The following is a 20369-nucleotide window of genomic DNA, read 5'->3' as shown; positions in this document are numbered from 1 at the left end:
ACTACACTAACCTTCATTATTACAGCCAAAAACCCTCCATGCATCAGGCTAAGATGCACACAATCACCAGCTATGTGTTTAATTTGTTGTCTCCCTTTGATTATCTCTGTTCTGAAATTTGGTAGAAATAATTGATCAGAAGTAATCAAACAATTTCTATTGGACCCATTTGAGTTTACAAATGAGTGTTGCTTTCCTTTTATGATAAATCTTCAAATATCAGAGCAGGTTAAATCCTCAGGGTCACTTGAAATGAGCTTTTGGAAGATCACTGTTCTCTAGTGGTCTGAAATTGTAATAACACCCCCTACACCTCAAAACTGGGTCACTTCCAGTGCTTATTATAAGCTTAGGTTATTTATAACGTGTCTTCAAAAGCTGCTGAACATAAATAGATAATAATGAGTGATAGTCTTTTTGTTTTAGATCTTTTTTTTTATTTGTCAATGACATGCAGCTTATAATGTAAATTTTTTTATTATTTTTCAGTCCCGACTCCTGTGTCCCCCTCCAAATCAGTAAGCACACCCAGTGAGACAGGGAGCCAGGACTCGGCCGATGGAGGAGCAGCAGGCAGGTGGGCCAAAATCAAACACTGTATGCCGAGCTGTAATTCCAGAAGCCTTAGTTCATCACATTTGTTCAAATCAATACATTTCTAAGGGTCAACACAAATTCATCAAACATTTTTCACCGTCTCATATCAAACAAAAATTACATTTTAAGCACACGGCTCAAAAAAATTAAAGGAACTCTTTTTAATCAGAGTCAGTTAAACTTGTGGGATATTGATTGTGTCAGTTAAGTAGCGGAGGGGGGTGTTAACCAGTTTCTGTTGCTTTGGTGTTCATGAAATGAACAACAGGTGCACTAGAGGGGCAACAATGAGACATCTCCCAAAACAGGAAAGGTTTTACAGGTGGAGGCCACAGGTGTTTTTGTCCCTCCTCATCTTTTGTTTTTTCACTAGTTTTGCATTTGCCTAGGGTCAGTGTCATTACTGGTAGGGTGAGGTGATACCTGGAGGTTGCACAAGTAGTCCAACCTCTCCAGAATGGCACATCAATACGTGCATTGCCAGAAGATTTGCTATGTGTCCCAACACAGTCTTGAGAGCATGAAGGAGATTCCAGGAGTCAGGCAGTTACTCTATAGCGCTGCACAGTGTCGTATGAAGTCCTTAAACCATCAGCAGGACCAGTATCTGCCCCTTTGTGCAAATTGGAATAGGATGAGGACTGCCAGCAGGCCACTGGTGTGAATGTCAGCCATGCATGCAAGCACGCTGGAGCTATACACACAACTGAGAAGCATTTTAAGTTACTGCGGTGATGGACTAGCCTGCCACATCATTTTTCACTTTGAGTTTTGAGCGTTTATCATTTTCATTTCCATCAAATGAAATGGCATCCTTTGGTTTCTAACATTACTCAGTCCATATCATTATAAATATCCAGCGTAATTTTTCCCCAATCTGAGATCTGATGTGCTTTAAAAGTGTTCCTTTAATTCTTTTCAACCAGTGCATTTGCGTGGGAGACACTTGAAAACCGTGACAGAAGTTTTTATCCTCACATGTTTGGTTCTCTTTGAGAACTATACAACAAATTGTATAGTTGTGCACCGATGTAGGGCTTCTTGAAGACTTAACATCTTAAAAGGATAATAATTTTAAAAGGCTTTTGGCTGTGGGTGTTTATGGTTCATATGACATATTTTCTTTCTTTCCTTGTGAATGGCTCAACAGGTTTAGGTAAGGATGAATGTTCCTAGTGGTGAGGTTAGGATTTGAATTTGGTGTCTTTCATTTGTCATGGCATCCAGTGCTTTGATGACCACTTTACAGCTTTTCCTTTCATGTCTTTCCTGTAGAATAAATCCAGATATAAGCTGTTGAAAGCACGAACCATAGTGGAAAACCTTTAGAAAGCAGCCACAGTGAGCCAATAAAACTAGCTCTTGTATGAAGCAATGGACATGAACCATATGTTTGTCTCAAAGTGGCTCATTTGAGCGTAAGTGACAAAATATAAGCATTTCCCCTTCCACAGGCTGCAATCACAGCGCTCGTTCATCATACATGCTCAGGCTACTGCAGGATTTACTTTTACGCCTGTTCATTCATTACTCACCCAGAGACGTGCTGGAGCTCTCTGAGTTCTGCACATGGCGGCTCTGGTGAATGCTGTTGAGACACGAGTGGTCATCAAGCGCTTTCCATTGCTTTTTAACGACAGCTGACTGTGAGGATGATGTGTGAGTGATGCCTTCAGGGGTCATTAGTGATGTGATGTTCTGGTACAGCCAGGGGTGGAATTGGGGCTACAGAACATGCAAAAGTTTGTATTAGACAGAAATTGCCTTATGTAGGATTTTTCATCTCTTTTTAGCTTTTGCAAATTGGATTTTACAAATTGGTGAGTTAGTGTTAATTCCTGGAATGATTTGTTTTTCTTTTTTTCTTTCTTTCTTTTTTTTTTTTTACCCCCAAATCCACCCTGAATGATGGCATGCCATTTTGAGCTCTCCATTTGTGGCTGTGTATGTGTGTGTCCCTTCTTAGGTCAGGTTTCTCTAAAAACAAGTCCCAAGCACAGACCTCAAGGTAAGCATTTTCATGTTAAACACAGGAATCCCCCTCACCCCCTACCCCCTTACCCCAACCCCCAACACCCTCTCACCTCTCTTTGGCTGAGGTTACCCTCATAGGGAGATTAAACCCACAGTGTTGTCAGTTGTCTTATTTTTGTGTCCTCAATGTGATTTATAGGATCAAAACAGTGCAGTGCCCCAGCTTCTCTGTTCAGCTTTCCTCCACTCTTTGCTGGTGTTCTCATCTGAAGCTTACCTGTCTCCTCTAATACTGGGGTGAAAGATTTCTGCTCTCATGAGCTGAACCACAGAAGTCATTTCAGTCTTCAGAGAATTGCCAGTGCTGCTTAAAGTGTCATCCCCGTTACTGTAAAACAGCCGGCCTGTCAGGCTAAAGAAATGCCTTGCCACTCTCACCTGGCGCTTTGTAGCGCAAGCTGAATGTTAACGGGTGTGCTCGCTGTCCCTGAAGGTATCATCAAGAAGTGTAGTGAAGGCTGGAAGCATTATCCTTTTATGGCTGCCAGAGCTCAGCCAAGCTGCCACAGAACTCCTCGGGTTTCTGCAGCAACTTTTTCACTCTTAAATCCCCAAAACCAATCTCAGCATTGAGCTCAGGGATGTATTCAATATTGATGATGTATAGAAAGTACACTGTCATCATGTATGCAAACCACAGCAATTTTCAAACCCTTATTTTTTCCATTAAATTATGTGCTGTGTGTGTGTGTGTGTGTGTGTGTGTGTGTGTGTGTGTGTGTGTGTTACATGATTTCCATGTATTGTTTGGCACTAATTTGAATGTGAAACACTGAATTTTTCCTAAATATGTTTAGAATAACTGCACAGTGGGCGAGGATAGGTATGAAAAAAACTACAGGAGAGCAGCCCTTTAGTTTTAGATAAAAACACCATGTGAGCCTGAACTTCGACATACCCAGAATACCTTTCTGTTATCTAGATTCACTTACCGTCACATTTTCGATCAGGATAAAAGGTCAAATGCCCCTGGTTATCAACTTGCTATGTTAACCCAGAGTTTCCGCTGCACGCTTACATGAAAGGAGTGACCGCATCTGACCAATCACAAACATGCATAAATGTACTGTCATGGATTTTATAAACAAAAACCCTGCACAATTAGAAAAGTATGACGATGTTAAACACATAATGCAGACTGGAAGTAACACAGCTGCTACAGATAAAGAAACATTGTGGGGGAGTCTGTTTGGAAATGCACTGTACTGCGGTTTAGTATTAAAAGCATTGTATGAATGTGTGGGTGCTTTAAGTGCTCAATAAGCCTGGAGGAGAGCTGTTTTATGAATAAAGTTGAGCCTTTTTGAATCCAGGAAAGAAAGCCAGCAAAAATACAGACTCTACCATTAAGACATGAAAGGATTTAGTTGTTACAATCAAATATTTCATTAAATGTTTAAAAGACAGTTTTTTCAGCTGTAACCTCGGTGATGTTTAACAGTAAAGAATGAATCTAAAAACAGAATTCAAACATTAGTCTACCTGTAAATTTGATAGGTCAGTAAGTAAAAATAAATTCCCTGATTTAGGATCATAATGCTTACAGAACAATAACATTGTTAAAATTGTTTGCAGCCAACAAAAAATAAAATTGTGTCTAAGAATCTCTGTTGATCACTGATGACTTCAGATGTTTTTAGAAAAACTTCATTAGACTTTACTGCTGAGAGAACTTCTCATAATGGTGACGCTGTTTCCTTGAGAGCTGATTGGTCAGTGGGCGGTGATTTCATAGCTGTTGATCTCTAATTTAGACCATAACCAACTCTGGAGCAGGTTAGATTTGCAGCAGGGATTTACCCCAGGAAGAAGTGAACCGTGTTTGCAGTATTGAACCCCCAGAATTAAACCTGAAGTTACCTGGATGAGACCACTGCTTTGTAGTACAGGCTTCTAGTCAGTCATGCTACAGATGTATATTCACTCGACACATATATGTTTGTTTTAGCTGGATGTAGTGTACATAGAAATATTTCTGCAGTCACTAGGACATCAAATAGCTTTTCCACTGATATAAATCAATCTTTTTCTTCCACAACGACTTGTAAGCAGAGATCTTTAAAATAACAGAGCACATTGATGTTTAATGAAATATAATATATCTGCCTCATCTCCTTTATCTGTTTAAATTATTTCCAGTGCCATTTTTGCATGAAAATCAATGGGAGTTCCTGTGATAGGCTATTATAAGTGGTGTCAGTGCATAAGATTGTGCGCACATTCATGTGCTAATGTCTGTTTGTGCACGACACGTGTGTTTTAGTGTTTTTGTATTTGTTATAAGGTGTTTGTTTGTAAACATGCATGTCCTCTCTTGCCCTCCCCCTCCCCCTGTTGGTGACATCAGGACACTGCAGTGGGACACAGACCCCTCTGTGCTGCAGCTGCAGGCTGATTCTGAACTCGGGTACAGCTTTTTCCTCTCCTCTTGTTCACTATTAAAACATTCACCTGCAAAACATCCTATTTTGACTGCATGTCATACTGAAAAACCTCTCGACTTTAAGTAATAAAATATTTAATGGTTTAATGTAATTTGTTACTTGAAACTTTGGCGTTTGAAATGAAAAATGATGCCCTGTTTGATCGACAGCTTGGATTTATCCACAGTAGATCAGGAGCTAATGAGAACGTCTTCTCTGCCATCCAGGCGCAGGATGCAGAGATTGGGGGCCTCTAAGATCACACAAGTAGACTTCCTACCCAAAGAGGTCGTCTCTTACAGCAAGGAGACTCAGACACCCACCTGCACCCTGTCTGAAGGTGAATATTTATGTGTGTTTGTATGTGTATGTGTTCACAAGTGAGCATTTTTAGAGCCTTTTTGGATGCTAAAGGAGAAATACAGTGATTGCTGTTTTTGAATGTGACAACGATTTAGTTACCCAGGTCTAAGCCTGCAAAGCATGGAGCTTATAGATGTTACAAAGGGAGAAGACAGATCATGCTTTGGACTTCTCGTTATATGTGGAAACAGGCTGATATAATTCACCCAAGATTACTTGATAGATGAGGGGCAATTGCAGTGTGTATATTATATGGCATACAAATGCATATCTGCATGGCACTGTTGAAATAATACGTGCTTCTTACGTTTATTCATTAAAGTTTAATATTCCTGATCAGGAAAGCTGTAAGTCCAGTGTGCTTTAGCTTGGAGGAAATTGGTGCAAAAGTGTGTTTTTGTGCATTTAATGGGTGTGAGTTCTACATGTGAAGAACGTGAAGGTATGTGTGCATACCTGTGAAAATGTATACATGTAAGTGGGAGCTGGCGTGCTGAGTTGCAGCTACTAAACAGATCCATGTGGTTAAAATGTAGCTTTATTAGTGCAGTGTGGATTTTGTGGAACATCGATGGGTGCAAGCGAACGACTTATAGATTTGAGTTCATTCTAATGGAGAAGGAATTGAATTGAGATTAGGGTTGAGGACAGTTTGAGTTTTTGCATAATTTCACTTGGGTTTTGTGTTTGAAAAATGAAGATTTCCCATTAGGACATTACAAATGCACACAAATACTTGTGTAGCCACAACTTTAGAGGATAGTACAGCGTCTTACTATAATATCCTGGAGATAGGTTTAATCATAACCACTACATGTCGTCATCTTAAAATGTAGGGATTTATATGAGGACTTGCTTTCTCATAAGGAAAACAGATTTAAGTCCCCCACAATGTGAGTAATACCTGGTACACACACGCACACACACAGCCTGGCACACATGCACACAACCCCTATCATCTTCTCTATCTTCCTTCTTCTTGTTGCCAAGACAGCTGGCAGCCATGTGACTGTGAAGGGGTTGTACTTCCTGCTTCCTGTCATTATAATAGATGGTCTGGTGTGGATTCCACTGCCCCCACCCTCCACCAGCAACAACCATCTTGCACATACACACGTCTGTACCGATCAGCATCCAAATGGCCTGCTTCAACCCCTACTCCACCCACCCACCCCCATTTCCTTGACAGACCCAGGAATAGATCATTTATTCAACAAGTGCACACATATGTGTGCTGGGAGACATCTACTCACACACACATACACATGTGCCTACAAGTATACTTAATGGAATTTATCGTGGTCATGTTTGCTCGCGCATACAAGGTCTCGACAAACAAACGTGCAACTGCTGTAAAATGTGCAAGACAGATATGGTAGTTAAAGAGATAAGGACTCGGCAATTAAGCAGGCAAACAAATAAACACGCAGCAGTTACTATATGCAGGTCAAGTAGTCTGTGTACACATAAACAAATAGTCGCAGTGTGACTGGTTAGCGCCCGCAGCAGTACAATATGTCTGTCCATTTAGGTTTGTTTGTTTTCAGCTTCCAAGAGCATGCTCAGGAGGTCTCTTTGTGTGTTTGTGTGTGCACGCATATGAACATCTGGGAACCAGAGCAGAGCTGTGTTGGTCTGCGGGGAGGTGACCTTGGCCTCAGGAGACCCTTCCTTTGCAGACTGCCACAAAGCTTGTGTGTCTATAGAAAGGGGGGAAAGAGGGTAGATGGTAACACCTGCCTGCATTTCTGCCTGTGTGTTTATTCAGGCTTGTTCCTTTCTGTTGATTACCTAACCCGGCTTGCAGCATACGTTTCATTTTAGGTCACATCTACGGATAGTTAAGCTGCGATTTCAAATTTCAGTAAAAATGTTACATGGTTTATTTTCAATAAAAGTCTGTTGAACCTAAAAGTGTGACATTTAAGGCTTCTTGCACCCTCAAGAAGTAAATATAAAAAAAGGCATCACTGATCCTCAAAGAAGTTGTGTGTCCAGTACATAGAAATGTGTGTTTGTGTTAAATCTGCTTCAAGGAATTCGAGCAATGATCTCAGCTTGTAGCCCTTGGTGTTGTCGTGCAGCTGCACTAGCAAATATTCACTATTTCTACTGTCCAAAGGCCTGTTTGTATTGAGTGGATCAGGATTGATATTGCTGGGGTCTTCCTGTGGTAACAGGCTGCTCACTGTATTCATATTTCCTTAGTAATCTTTGAGTTACTCACATTCTTAGTTTTAAGTTCTTCTGAAGTTAAATAGTTTCTTCTCTGTTCTTGAAGTCTGATGTGACTATGGTGGCATCCCCATAGATCCTGAGTCTTTCAGCAGTAATTCTGACTAATGACACATGTCTTGTCAGAACCATCTGATTGAGTCAGTGCGAGGATTAGTATTAAACGTATTAATTTGATAATTCCTTTTCTTTTGTGAATTTACTATTTGATTCATAAAAGCAAGAGGTGTCGTCACATTAAAACTATAACACTGATCTTTTTTGTTTTTATGTTTTTTGCCCGAGTGCGTTATTGTAATTGCTTTAAATAATTGACAGATGAGTCAGGAAGTTTCTCATGGCGTCTTTTCCTCGAACTCCTGACCCCTCGTGCTCTCTTATCTGTCCTTGTGCCCAGAGTGGCTGGCTATGCGCGTTTGTGTGGGTGTGACGTGAGCGTGTGTCGAAGCCCGAGTGCAGTTTCATGAAATTGGATTTGATCTGACGTTGCGTGCAGCTTGTACACAGGAGTTTGTGTTAAAGTGCCCATGTAGTTTGTGTGTGTGACTCTCATTTAAACCAGTTAATTTTAAGGCTTTTCATTTCCGAGACCAATTTGCGTCTACGTAATTGTAATGCGTCGCTCCCTGTGAATGTTATTTTCCCATTGGCTGCTCACTGATCTGGTCTGTACCGAGTGCCCATTGTGCCAGGCAATCGGATTAGCCCCAGTCACGATTGGTTCCAGCTATTTGCTGCTTTTCTAATGCGTATGAATGGACACGCTTGTTGTGACGGATAGATGCTTTGTTTAAGGTCATAGCAGAGAAATAAACCAAGGTCTACTGTGGTGTGTGTGATAGTAGACTGGCCTACTAAGGTCAAACAAAGTACTCGGTTCAGTTATGTCTGTGTTGTAAGACCAATAATTTTCTATATATTTAACATGAACTGTAAAACAAAGCAAAAGAAAAGAACTGCGGTAAAAGAAAATGAACACTAAACTGCTGTTCTTATTTACACATGCATAACATATCCATGTATAAATAAAAATGTCAAGGGACAAGCATGGCAAACCAAATCTTCACACTCGGATACATTTTGTATTTATCAATTCAAACGATATAACAAACCAAACACTGCATAGTTTACAAAATCTTTTAGATCAAAAATTCCAAATTGGTCTCCGACCTTGTCACGTTTTTTCCTTTCACCTTAAGTGCACATATAATTCTTTCTAGTGGAAGGTTACAACATTTGGTCCATGAGTTTTTCCCCCCAAACTGAGGCTTATTATCGATTGTATTTTTTTATTACTAGTACACGCCCATGTTACAGTATTTTCTGGTCCGTTTGTGCTGTTGGAAAACTGATATATTTAATTACATTGATTAAAAGAAATTGGAGCGAATGAAAAATATTGATGTTGCTTACATAAAAAAAGAGACAAATATGGTTGTGATTGTATGTTTCCATGCAGCAAAATGCATTTTCATCTAAAACAAGAGTGCACTGTGATCAACCAGACAGTGCGCACTCCCATTAAATGTACTGAATTTCTTTTTAATATATGCCAATAAAAGAGGATTTTTTTAAATTTACCTTTCATCATGTTACAAATTTACTCGCATGTGTTTACCTATTCATGTCCCTTTTAATTGCTTGGTTGGAAGTTGAGAAAAGCCCACTCGCCTGTAGTCGCTTGTAGTTTCCAAACGTAATTCACTTTCTCTGGTCTCTAGTCCCCACATTCTTCCATTGTGGATGCTTCAGATGTACCTGTGTGCCAAGTTTGGTTATCCTGATTGTGTAGGAGGAGTTTGTGGGCAAGTTAAAAGAGTTTGTGAAGTGGCTGCAGCACAGATTGTAATATATAAGCTCAGAGAGGATGTTAATGGGTGCAAGGCCTAAAGTAAGACATTAACTGGAAATTAAGATACCCATAATTCTTCACCTTCTTTGAGATGCAGCACTTCCAATCTCCTCAAGTCTAACCAAAAAAAGGAAAGAGAAGCGAAAAGGTGAGATTTCACATAGGTGTAGTAAACTCTGGACACCCTTTCTGTCACCCTCTTTCGCTTTTCCCCTTCATCCCTTCTCCGGACCAGCCAGCACCGCTCTGTAATGAACAAAGCAAATGCCAGTACTTTGACAGCCACACTTAAGTCCGCTGAACCCAATCTGGGGATAGCTATCACTACGTGTATGTGCTTACTTGAGATCTTGGCAAGATAAGGAAAGGTCAAAGCGATTGAAGGCATTTTGCGCATGCGGATGTGCACGTATACAAGCGCGCAGGTTTGCATGAGAGTAGTGTGAGCCTTACACCCAGTTTGTAGTAAATTGGCTTTGCTCAGTGGAGCCTTAAAAGACCCATAATAGGTCACAGTGGAAAAGCAGAGCGAAAGAGAGAGAGAGTGAAAAAAGGTGAAGAGAAATTCATGGCCACTAGCAAATAAGCAGGAATAGAAGAGACACAGAAATGGAGGCGAAGCGGCAGGGGCCGCCGAGGGACGACGAAGCACTTCTGACATTAAAGCAGTAATTGTTTGCAGTGAACCAGAAGCAGGCCCTCAGAAATACAACTCTTTGAGTATTTGTGTATAATTTGATATTGCAACTTTGGAAAACCCCCTTCTCAGGGTTACAAGTTCATGGGGTCAAGAGTGTACATAATCTTAATGTTTACACGCCCGTATGGAAAAAAAAAACTAGGGGTACACAAGTCTCTCTCTCCCGCCTCTGTAATATTTTCTGGCCCATTAGCTCTCAGGCTCTGTACAGCTTGAGTGTATAACTGGTCAGAAATTTACTCCTCAGGTCCATTTGGTGGGCCGGTAATGGCTTTTAATTGCAAGAGAAACCTCATGTCCAGACACTAATGTGAAAATACTGAGTGTGCGTGTGTGTGCTGTTTTGGTTTTTTTTTGTTTTTTTCCACACAAGCATTCAGACTCATAAATGTAAACACAGCATACACTGGAATAAACAAACAAAAAACAGACAGCCACAAAATGCACACATACGAACGCCACGCATGCACACATGTCACTCGAGCTCCACATAATCCCGTAATAGAGCAGTTAAGAAACCAAACTCCAAATTTATTAAATGATCCTGACCACTGGCAGCACACTGGTCCAATTAGAGTGTTTACTTTGGTGTGTGTGTTTTTTCCCCACAAACTCCTAAATGTATTAAATATGGTTCAACAGGTCCTGAACTTTAGATATTTATCAACAGTTTTACAACAGATGTCTTTTGGGATTTTATCCAGTCCAATCCTGGATTTTAAATCGGCCGAATTACTGGAATCCAGGTCTGACACTTATTACTATAAGAGTTGAAGAGTTTATTGCGCTCGTTTATTGAAGTTCTTGCATTACACACATGACGGAGACACACTAGTATGGGACTGGTTTTTATTTATTTATGTATTTATTCGGTGTGGGTCCAGAGTTGGTATGTGTTACTGCTGAACTGTGATAATAGTAACAGTAGAACTGAGAATAATGCCTTAATATTGTCTTTGTTACCAAGCGTGTGTCTACAAGTTAGAAAATATCAGAAACATGAGATTTCTTTTCTAGTCATGTTTATTTTTTCTTTAATCAGATATTTACTGATTAAATATTGTTTTTCATTTTTTTTTGATCAGGCAAAATCCAGGGCCTTTTATTAAAGCCATACTTCACATTTGAGAAGAAGAAATTGTATTGAATAAAGTTTTTACTAAAAAAAAGTCAAAGAATACCCAGAGACGTGCTCTGTGTGGAGTATTTTCTTCTATATCTTTTATTTCTTTAAAAAATGTTTACATAGATAATGCACAGACTGGAGAATATGTATGTTGCTGGTCACAGCATTACGATCGCTCACCGGTGACGTAAATAATGTGCATTCATTTACAAAAGTGCTGAGATAAGCTAGCTGTTACATTCAGCATGTTGAATGAAAGGAAAACAGGCAGGTGTGAAGACAAAAGTAAAACAGGCTTAAGTTGATATTACCAGAAAATTACAGCCAGATGCCTTAAACTGTGCATACACACAGGGGTAGAAATGTGGATCTGCATACTTTCAGCAGATTTTTAAAGCAGATTTTATAAATTCCAGTCATAGTGAAGTTGCATGCACGTGACCAATCCTTATGTCCTGTCCTGTCTTTTGCCACGAATGGTTTTAGATACACCATTAAATATTCATCTGCATACTCAAATGCTCTTCGTATCACGTGGTCCTGGAAGCACGACTAGATCAAAAACTACTGGATGAAAAAGTTAATAAACTCTGTTGTTGGCTCTGGCATTCGCCTCCAGCATGCCAGAGCAGCTATCCATCAGTTTAAGAAGCCTCATAAAACGTAACACACGTTGATTTATGTGTGTGTGTGTGTGTGTGTGTGTGTGTGTGTGTGTGTGTGTGTGTGTGTGTGTGTGTGTGTGTGTGTGCGTGAACAGAAAAAGAAAATTATAATGTTAAGAAATGCAAGCTCTGTGAAACTGCTTCTTTATGATGATAAATTCTTCCCCTGCCTTATATTTCATCCCCACTTCTCTACTTTGAGCCTGATTGGCTCTTAAAAAAAAAACTCCACTCAAGTATCTGTGAGGTACACACTTTCCTACTGCACTTTATGCCTTTTGAAAAACCAATTTATGTGTAAGGGAGCTTCCGTAGTGACCATGCTGTGACTGAAGGAGGATCATGGGGCATTTGCTGCAGCATATGCAGTCTGTCCCTCTGCCCTCCAACTGCCAAACAAAAAAAAAAGAAATGGTCTGCTGCTAAAATCTTATCGCCAGGTACATCTCAGCATGTTAGCGTGTATGTGTGGACACAGATGTGGACATTACGGTGATATCTGTAGATGATTTGAAGAAAAATAAAAGGCATAACTTCTGTAAAAAAAAAAAAAATGAAGGTAAAGTTAAAATATTAACAGTCTACAAAAAGAATTGTACCAGAGCATATGAAAACAACAATAACACAGTTATTTACAAAATAATCACGTGCATAATTGACGAGATATTGTTAATATATTTTTTTTAAATATCAGTAACTACACGGTTGACATGCCAATCAAAAGTGGATGTAAAGTTCTGGTTCATCAGTGTGTATGTCAGCTGTGGGAGAAAATGAAGCATGTTGGAGTTTTGAGAGTGTAGTGCATGTGCTTTTATCCAGGAGGTTAAAATCAACAATAGAATCACTGCTTGTAAAATCTAAATTAACAGCATTATTTTCTTATTGGCACATTTTAAATAATAGTGCTTTTGCTTTGTCCAGTTTCTACTACCGATCGTTAGCAGGGAAAGTATTGCTGCATTAGCCAGAGGCTCACACCAGATACTCACAATTCATGTACTTGAAGTTTCCTCTGCCAACCTATCCCGCGCCCTTCATTAGGATTTCACACAGTCCAGTGATTCAAATAAAAACAGTGAATATAACACACTCCCACTCTATATGAAACTGACATGACTGATGGGTTTGTGGGCCGTCTTCAAGGTCCTGGAGAGAGGAATGTGATTGCACGAGTGTGTATTTTGCATGGCTAGGCACTTGTGTGTTTTCTGTATGTATGTGCATATGAATGTGTGTGTACCCAGCCACATATGGAAGTATTTGTCTCATACATTGTTGTTCCAGCCAGGCGGCTACAACAGGCTGAACAGAGCAGAGGGTTTGTGTGTTTTTTGTGAAGGCACAATTTGTGTAGCGATCAACCACAGTGAGCGCACAACGGAGGACCCTGGACAAAATGTACTTTGAATTAGTTTTGCTCAAAAGTACATCGAAGACGTGCCTTTTTGCGATCGTTGACTTCTGGACTTTTAAAAGAGTGGCTGCCTTCAGGTAGCAGTTTCTCGTGATGCTGTTTAAACCAAGTGTGTTTCACATAGACGCACACACAGAAGATCAGATCGGGGTTATGCTATTATGATCTCTCCCAGTGTTTTCCCTGCAGACACACTTAATCACCCAACGCTTCTCACTTTCTGTCTTTATAAAACAAGTCTGAGTTTGGCTTTCATCGTCATCGCCCTCCAAAGGGCACAACCTTCACTCCTGTTTCACTCGCAAAATTGATGCGGGGTCCCAGGCGGTTTCTGTCGAAATGGTCGTGGCAGTCAAAACTGAGAAAAAAAGTCTTGATATTAGAGAAAAATAATGTCTTTCGGTGTGTGTAAGGTATTCCAAGTGAGTCACAGATGATTGCAATTTTCCCCCATGACCACCGTATAATAAGGTACATGAACCCCTTCTTCATCTCCCTCCCTCTGGCTTTCTCCCTCTCTTAGGTAAAATGGCCATCATCCAAAATAATATCTGCCATCTGATGAGTGCTCGAGATGAGTAGGAATGTTTAGTTTCACGTTTCCCCTTTTTCTCTTTTCAACTTTTTTTTTTTTTTCATCTGCATTGTGTTGAACATGACTTTTTGACATGCACGCCCTACCCTCCCTCCTCTTCTTGAGGTTTTCTTTTTTTTTTATACACATGTAAAACAAAAGTGGGTCTTTAACATTTGCTTGGGTGGTCCTCTCTCAGAGGTTTTCATTTTGATAGAGTAGCAGTTCACTGCCACAGCTATCTTCCAGAAAGCTGCTCTCAGTAATTGTTTAGAAAGAATTTTTTGTCAACACTTTCCGTTGCAAGTCTGAGCCTTTTGACTGCTTTATACTTTAGGTCAAAGCTTTAGGTGCCTTTAAAATTGCTCCTCAGATTATTGTGGTTGAAATTCAGCGAGCTTTAAAATCCATTTCTGCCGTACTTGCGACTGATTGAGCCCTTTTAATTTTTTCAGATCATACAGCTTGACAGCTGATTGAAGTGAAATTCATAACCCTTGCTGCTTTTGTTTGGCTGCGTTTGTCATGCAATTCTGTGTTTCTCCAGCAGGGAGCACTCTTGGCACATAGACTTTTGCTCCATCAGTCTCACCAACCAAATGTGACAGCCCCCCCCCCCCCCCCCCCCCTTTTTTTTTTAAACGAAATGGGTATCAAATGATATTGAATGATTAATAATTAATCCCAAATATGTGTAGGATATGTGTTGCTAAATTAACGAGCTTTTTCACATTAGACTGCGTGACGTTGTGGTCTTTGCTACAAATCAAGGTTGCTTATGTGACTGCGTTGCTGAGGTGTAGTGCAAACTTTTGTCTTTTTAGCAGAAGGGAGTCAATCTTTAGTGAGCTACTAAGAAAATGGTTATCCCATGTTTTTTTTTTCCTCCATCATTATATCAAATCAAACACCACTTTATATGTGTGTGTGTTTGTGGCATCAGAGTCACACAAAAAAACATAGATGGAGACAGCACTTTCTCTGAGTGACACAAATACCAGCTCAGATGACGCGTCGAAAAGCAAGCACAGCAGCAATTTTTATTTTTATTTTTATTTTATATAAGACCTTTTCTTTCTGTTGGTCTCGCTCTCCTTGACTGGGTTTTTGACAGTTTGGAAAGTTTGAAGTCATGGGTTTTAATCAGAGCCTTGCGGTGGGGCTCAGAGCATGGCATGGCGTGGCATGATGGCTCATTTTAAAGATGTGGGTCTGGGTCGCGGCCAGACTTGGGTGGCATTGCTAGAAAGAATGGGGGAGGGCGAGTGGGACAGGGAGAGAGAGAGAAAGAGATGGAGGGAGAATCTACCAGCCCACAGCGCACAGCGAAGTTAGCCACAGACCTCCAAAAGGCCTGTATGGGCTGCATTAATGAAAGCGGATTATGTGTGGGCATGCATGTGTTCATACGGTGTAGACTTGGGTGTACACAGGCTTAGACACACACACACACATATACACAATGTTTGATCAGTGTGGGGAAGTGTGGTGAAGAGATGAATTAATCTAAATCATGCTGCGGGTTTTAGCTTTAGCAGTTTTACATCAGGCCCTGCTGCTAATGTGTGGGTATGTGGGGAATATTTACTTACTCACCCCTACTGTGCCAATCATGACTTGATGAACTATGATGAATTTTAAACATGACTTTATATTAAGATAAATTAATACCCCCTACCTAAAAAATGAAAAAAGAATCAAATTGCCAGAGTTTGGAGGACTTTTTATGCAGTTTCACTAAAATCCAAGTATTCTACAAATAATTACTACTTGCAACTGTAGTGATTGTGTTCATGCCATGCGTGTTTTTTTTTTTTTTTGTTTTTTTGTTTGTTTTGGACAGTGTGTCACGTCTGTCTCGATCACTGAGATTTCTGCGCAGGTTGGACTTGCCCTCTCACCTCTGAGAAAAAGATGTGTTCGACTTTCCTGCATGGCTGGCTCTAAACCATCAATTTTCTTTCCAACCTGACTAACAGAGGTCCCTAAAATGTTAGCGGTGATTCTCTGCGCTCAGAAAGAGAGTTTTATGTCCAGCTGAGTATTAACAACAACAACATAAAAGAAAACAACTTTCTGATCTTCTTTAGGTTGCGCAGACACTTCACAGACACTCGGTGTGACAAGTCCATCTGTAAAAAAACATTTAAAGTATTGTAGGGTGGTGTGTGTGTGTGTGTGGTCTTTTATACTCTTTTACATGAATTTTGACCTTTTATTTATTTGAAAGCTGTGTGATTATTGCTGACTTGTAAAATCAATGTGGTTCGATTATTGTTTTTCTTCTTTTCTTTTAATGGGCGTGGGCTGTTCTTAAATATCAAGGATTGCATTACTGGAGGCAGGACTCATAAAAGTTAAAGAATTCCCCCCGGTGTCTCAGGTTGATATCCAAAGAGGTGATGTGGTTGCAGTTTGAATGTGTGTGACAATAAGAAGGTTGGAGTTTGACTTGTTCTGAGTGAAGTTAGTGGATAGGAGTGTGTGTGCGTGTGTGTGCGCGTGTGTCATGCCAGGGCCACATTAGAGGAGCCTTTTAAGTCTTGTTGACCTCCTCCTACTCCTCTGCATAGTACTTGTGTTGTGGTCTGCTCCATAGCCAATCCACCAGAACGTCTGTGAAGTCTATATGTGTATGTGTGCGTGTGTGTGTATCCATATAAATAATGTGTTATTCCCAGCCCGTGAGATGCCCCCCTCCTCAAAATCTCACCGGATTTCTCTTTTGTGTCCTCCTCCCTGCTTCCGCCGCCTCTCCTCTCTCATATCAGTATCTCTCCTTCTTTGTGATTAACACAATGAAGAACTCTAAAAAAAATTATGAGCTCTGTCAACTTTGATGGTGTGTGACTCAGCCGAGTAGTCACCTCCATACTGACGTGACAAGTGTGAAGCTCTGCCCCAATGATGGCAGCTGATGACAAACTTAGGGTCTAGTCACAGCTCTTTGATAACTATGCCAATTCCTCCAAGCACGTGCGAACACATTTCAGCAAACTAGCACTTAAAGTTTTGGGTTCAGAATAAAAGTTTGGCTAACGCTTCGATCCTTCACCAAAGAGCGCGTGCTAACACATCACGGCCGTGACGCCACACCGTTCGCGCTTTATGTAGCAGCTGAAGGGAAGCGGAAGACGGCGTACATCATGTTTTATATGCTGTCAGTATCTTTCTCTCCACATGCTCAATAGTTGCTGCCTACTGTGAAGTAATACACAATGGTTAAGCTAATGAAACTCTCAGCAGTAGCTCAGCCTTCATTAAGACTATGTTTTCTTTATTCCACAAACAAATCAGCACATTACTCTCACCTGAACTATTTCACTCGTCTGCTGGTCCATAAAAGCAATAATGATGCGTGTGCCGGCTAACAAGAGCCTCATGCACTGAAAACAAGATAAAGTGTTTATTAGTCCCGGTACAGTAGCTACTTACCATACATTTAGTAGCTAGCTCCAGATTTGTCTATATAAGTCTATGCAGCATATCATGTTAGGGTGTAGACATACAGATGTTTTGCTGCGTGGATACAGAAAATGTGAAATAAGCAAAAGGGAAAAGATGTTTTATTGTATGTGATATTTTCTGTGCTTTCCCTTGTGTAAATGATCTACAATATTAATATAGAAGGATTTTGTTCTATGACACAGAATCCATCTATAGAGTGCCACTGTAATCCATATATGGTTCAAAACTGTTAACTATCGCTGGGGCTTAATTTAACAAATAATTTCTCTATAAAAGCATCAGATACTGGTTACATTATCTGTAATGGGAAAATTTTCTGTTGTCTTGGTCTCTGAATGATTGTAGCATATGTACGTACACTCCAAAAAATATTTATGGCTAAAATGCTGCCTTTAAATAATTTGATTACATGTAAATCTTCCATGTAATCTTGTTACATAAGTACAATGCAAAATGTGAAATTTAATAAAATTTAAAGATGAATTATATGAATAAATAAACCTCTGATTTTATGTAATTCAGATGCATTTTATTCAGAATTATTGCTTCTTCTTTATGTATGTGCCCTGTCTCCTCCTTAACTGGTGGGTCAAGTTTTTTTTTTTTTTACAAACATCTTCTTACATACAGCGATTATTAACTTCTAAATATTTTTAAAAAACATTGGTGATGACTCCCAATCCTTTTGAGTTTCCTGTTCATCATCCGCCTGAGAATGTACGTTATGGTCACCAAAATTTGTATCCGCGATGGAATTTTGCTCAACTGTTTTTAGTCCTCGTACTACGAGTGTTAGCAGCCCTAATCAGATTCTCACTATACATGTGCTTCATATTTACTGGGAAATAGTGTTTACACATTTTCTGTCCTGACACTAATTCTGATAGCGTATCTGCTAATCACTCCTTTCCCCCCCCGTTTAAAAATCTGTCTGATACGTCTTCAGATAAATTAACGAAATATGTTTTATATCCAGTAACAGATTTGTTATTGCTGTTAAAACTGAATGATGACAGCAATAGCTGCTTGAGGGGTTAATATTAGCTGTTTTGGCATTTTATAGGTGACACCCAATCTTTCCAACTTGCTAAGCTGAAGCACATTTCTGTGTTTCTAACAGTCACATTTTATACATCTGCTCTTGTGGGTAGAGTGCATACCTCTGCCAGTGTGTGTGTCTGCGTTAACAAACACTTTTACACATTTGTGCGCGCGCGTGTACGTTGTTTCTATGCCCGCACCGTGAAGCTGAGAGAGCCTGCATACCTGCTGGGCTGCTCTGAATTGACTGGGCCTGGTCAGCATGTGAAAGCAGCCAGTGGAAGATTGAGGCAACCAGATGCGGAGGCCCCAGGCTACAGAGGATATCATTACCCCGGGTGTGTAGTCGGCCAAAACGGGAGCCCCCAAGCAGAGTTTCATCAAGGTGGACCCCCGTCTGCAGTGAGGGGGAGGATACCGGTTAACCGTCGTCCTGCAGCGAGGAGCGGTATTAAGCGGCAGGTGGAAAGAGAAAGCATCCCGTGACTGGAATGAGGTGGAAACAAGAAAGTGTGCAGGATACTTGCAGGGTAGCATGCAGACACGCTCACACTGTGAGAGATTGTCTCTTTTCATTTCCCTTCCCTGCTTACTTTGCTGTGCCGCAGGAAAACCGAGCAGTGCCTCTCTGCTTGTACTCGTGAACATTTTTACATAAAGTTTTAGATTACCATTTACCACAGTATAGGTTTTGTTTTAGCCTGGGCGCACGCAGAAACACATCTCTGAAAATTTCCATTTAAAGGAAATAGTAGGGATATTTTTGGTGCGTACTGTTACAGAACAACTTGATGCATGGCCGTTGGCAAAGACATCAGCAGTATCTTCGGACGGGAATTGGACCGTCTCCCCTCAGTGAGGTAACCCATACACCATGAATCACGCTGCCTTGCTCCACAGTCTTGTGGTCCCGGGGGTTGACAGTTTGACCGCTCCTCGATGTGGTTTCTTTCTGCTTTCCTCACGCTCCTCCCATCCCCATTACCGCACATTCCAACCACCGGACCGGTCACATAAGGTCAAGAAAATAGAGTAGAATAGAAGTTGTGTGTAATATACCTTCCTGTTTTCTTTTTTCTTTTTTAACTTCTTTTACATCCTGTAGCTTTTCTCATTAATGACTTCAGTTTGGAGGAAACAATGACAGCCCAAAAAAAACAACACTTGGAAGAAATCAAACTTCACAAACTGAGTCATGGAGGAAGAGACAAAAGGACCTGGGGAGGAAAAAAAAAGGGTATCCCTGTTTGTAGCGTGTCTGTTTTGGCAGCTCAGACATGGAGCTAGTCTGGCAGTCTGCCTGTCTGGTTCTTTCTGGTCTCTCTTCCATACTGGTGGGTCACTGGTGTTTGGATCAGTACAGCTGGCTGTTAACCACACACTTGGCTGGAGCCTCACCACTATGTATTTGATATAGCGTAGTCATTTATTATATAAACACAGTATGAAAATTAAAGTCATATATCAAAAACGTTTACTTGGAAGTGAAAAGAAAAGAAAACACAAGGACTGGTAGGGAAGGATCTTCTGGGAATACAGTGAATAGAATAAGGCAGGACATTATTGTAATAGCATCAGTATAATCAGTGGAGTGGTCCACCAGTTGCAATTGTATTCGTAGCAGCGAGTTCATCAAAAGCTTAGGCGAGCCCCAGTGACAAATGGACAGTTCATCTGGTGCAAGAGCAGCCCTCGAGCGAGTGGTTTTAACAGTGCCCCAGGCCATACTCTAGCTGAGTTAAACACACCCTGACATGTGTATGCGTGTGTGTTTCTGTGAGTGTGAGAGAGAGAGATGACATGTCTGAGAGTGTGATGTAGTCACTTCCTCCCACTGGACTGAGCAACTGTTGTCAGTTTGACCCTGCCAGTTA

General features: G+C 40.6%; 1 protein-coding gene across 19 annotated transcripts in view; it reads left to right on the top strand.

The window, feature by feature from the left end:
• The window catches only part of dync1i1a (dynein cytoplasmic 1 intermediate chain 1a), a gene marked incomplete at its 3' end in the record, with an annotated part of 77338 nt that overhangs the window by 3508 nt on the left and 53461 nt on the right, over nt 1-20369 (top strand). For 12 of the 19 annotated variants that reach the window (XM_082520828.1, XM_082520829.1, XM_082520814.1 and 9 more), the window contains 4 exons: nt 490-577; nt 2564-2605; nt 4979-5038; nt 5282-5394. In XM_082520828.1, the coding sequence (XP_082376954.1) occupies nt 490-577; nt 2564-2605; nt 4979-5038; nt 5282-5394 (303 nt within the window). The remainder of the gene's footprint in view (nt 1-489; nt 578-2563; nt 2606-4978; nt 5039-5281; nt 5395-20369) is intronic. The other 7 variants (XM_082520820.1, XM_082520817.1, XM_082520819.1 and 4 more) reach the window with 1 other exon arrangement.

Source organism: Aulonocara stuartgranti (assembly GCF_965226115.1).
Source record: "Aulonocara stuartgranti genome assembly, chromosome: 22".
NCBI classification, from domain to species: Eukaryota; Metazoa; Chordata; class Actinopteri; order Cichliformes; family Cichlidae; genus Aulonocara; species Aulonocara stuartgranti.
This window is presented reverse-complemented; position numbering and strand designations above follow the sequence as displayed.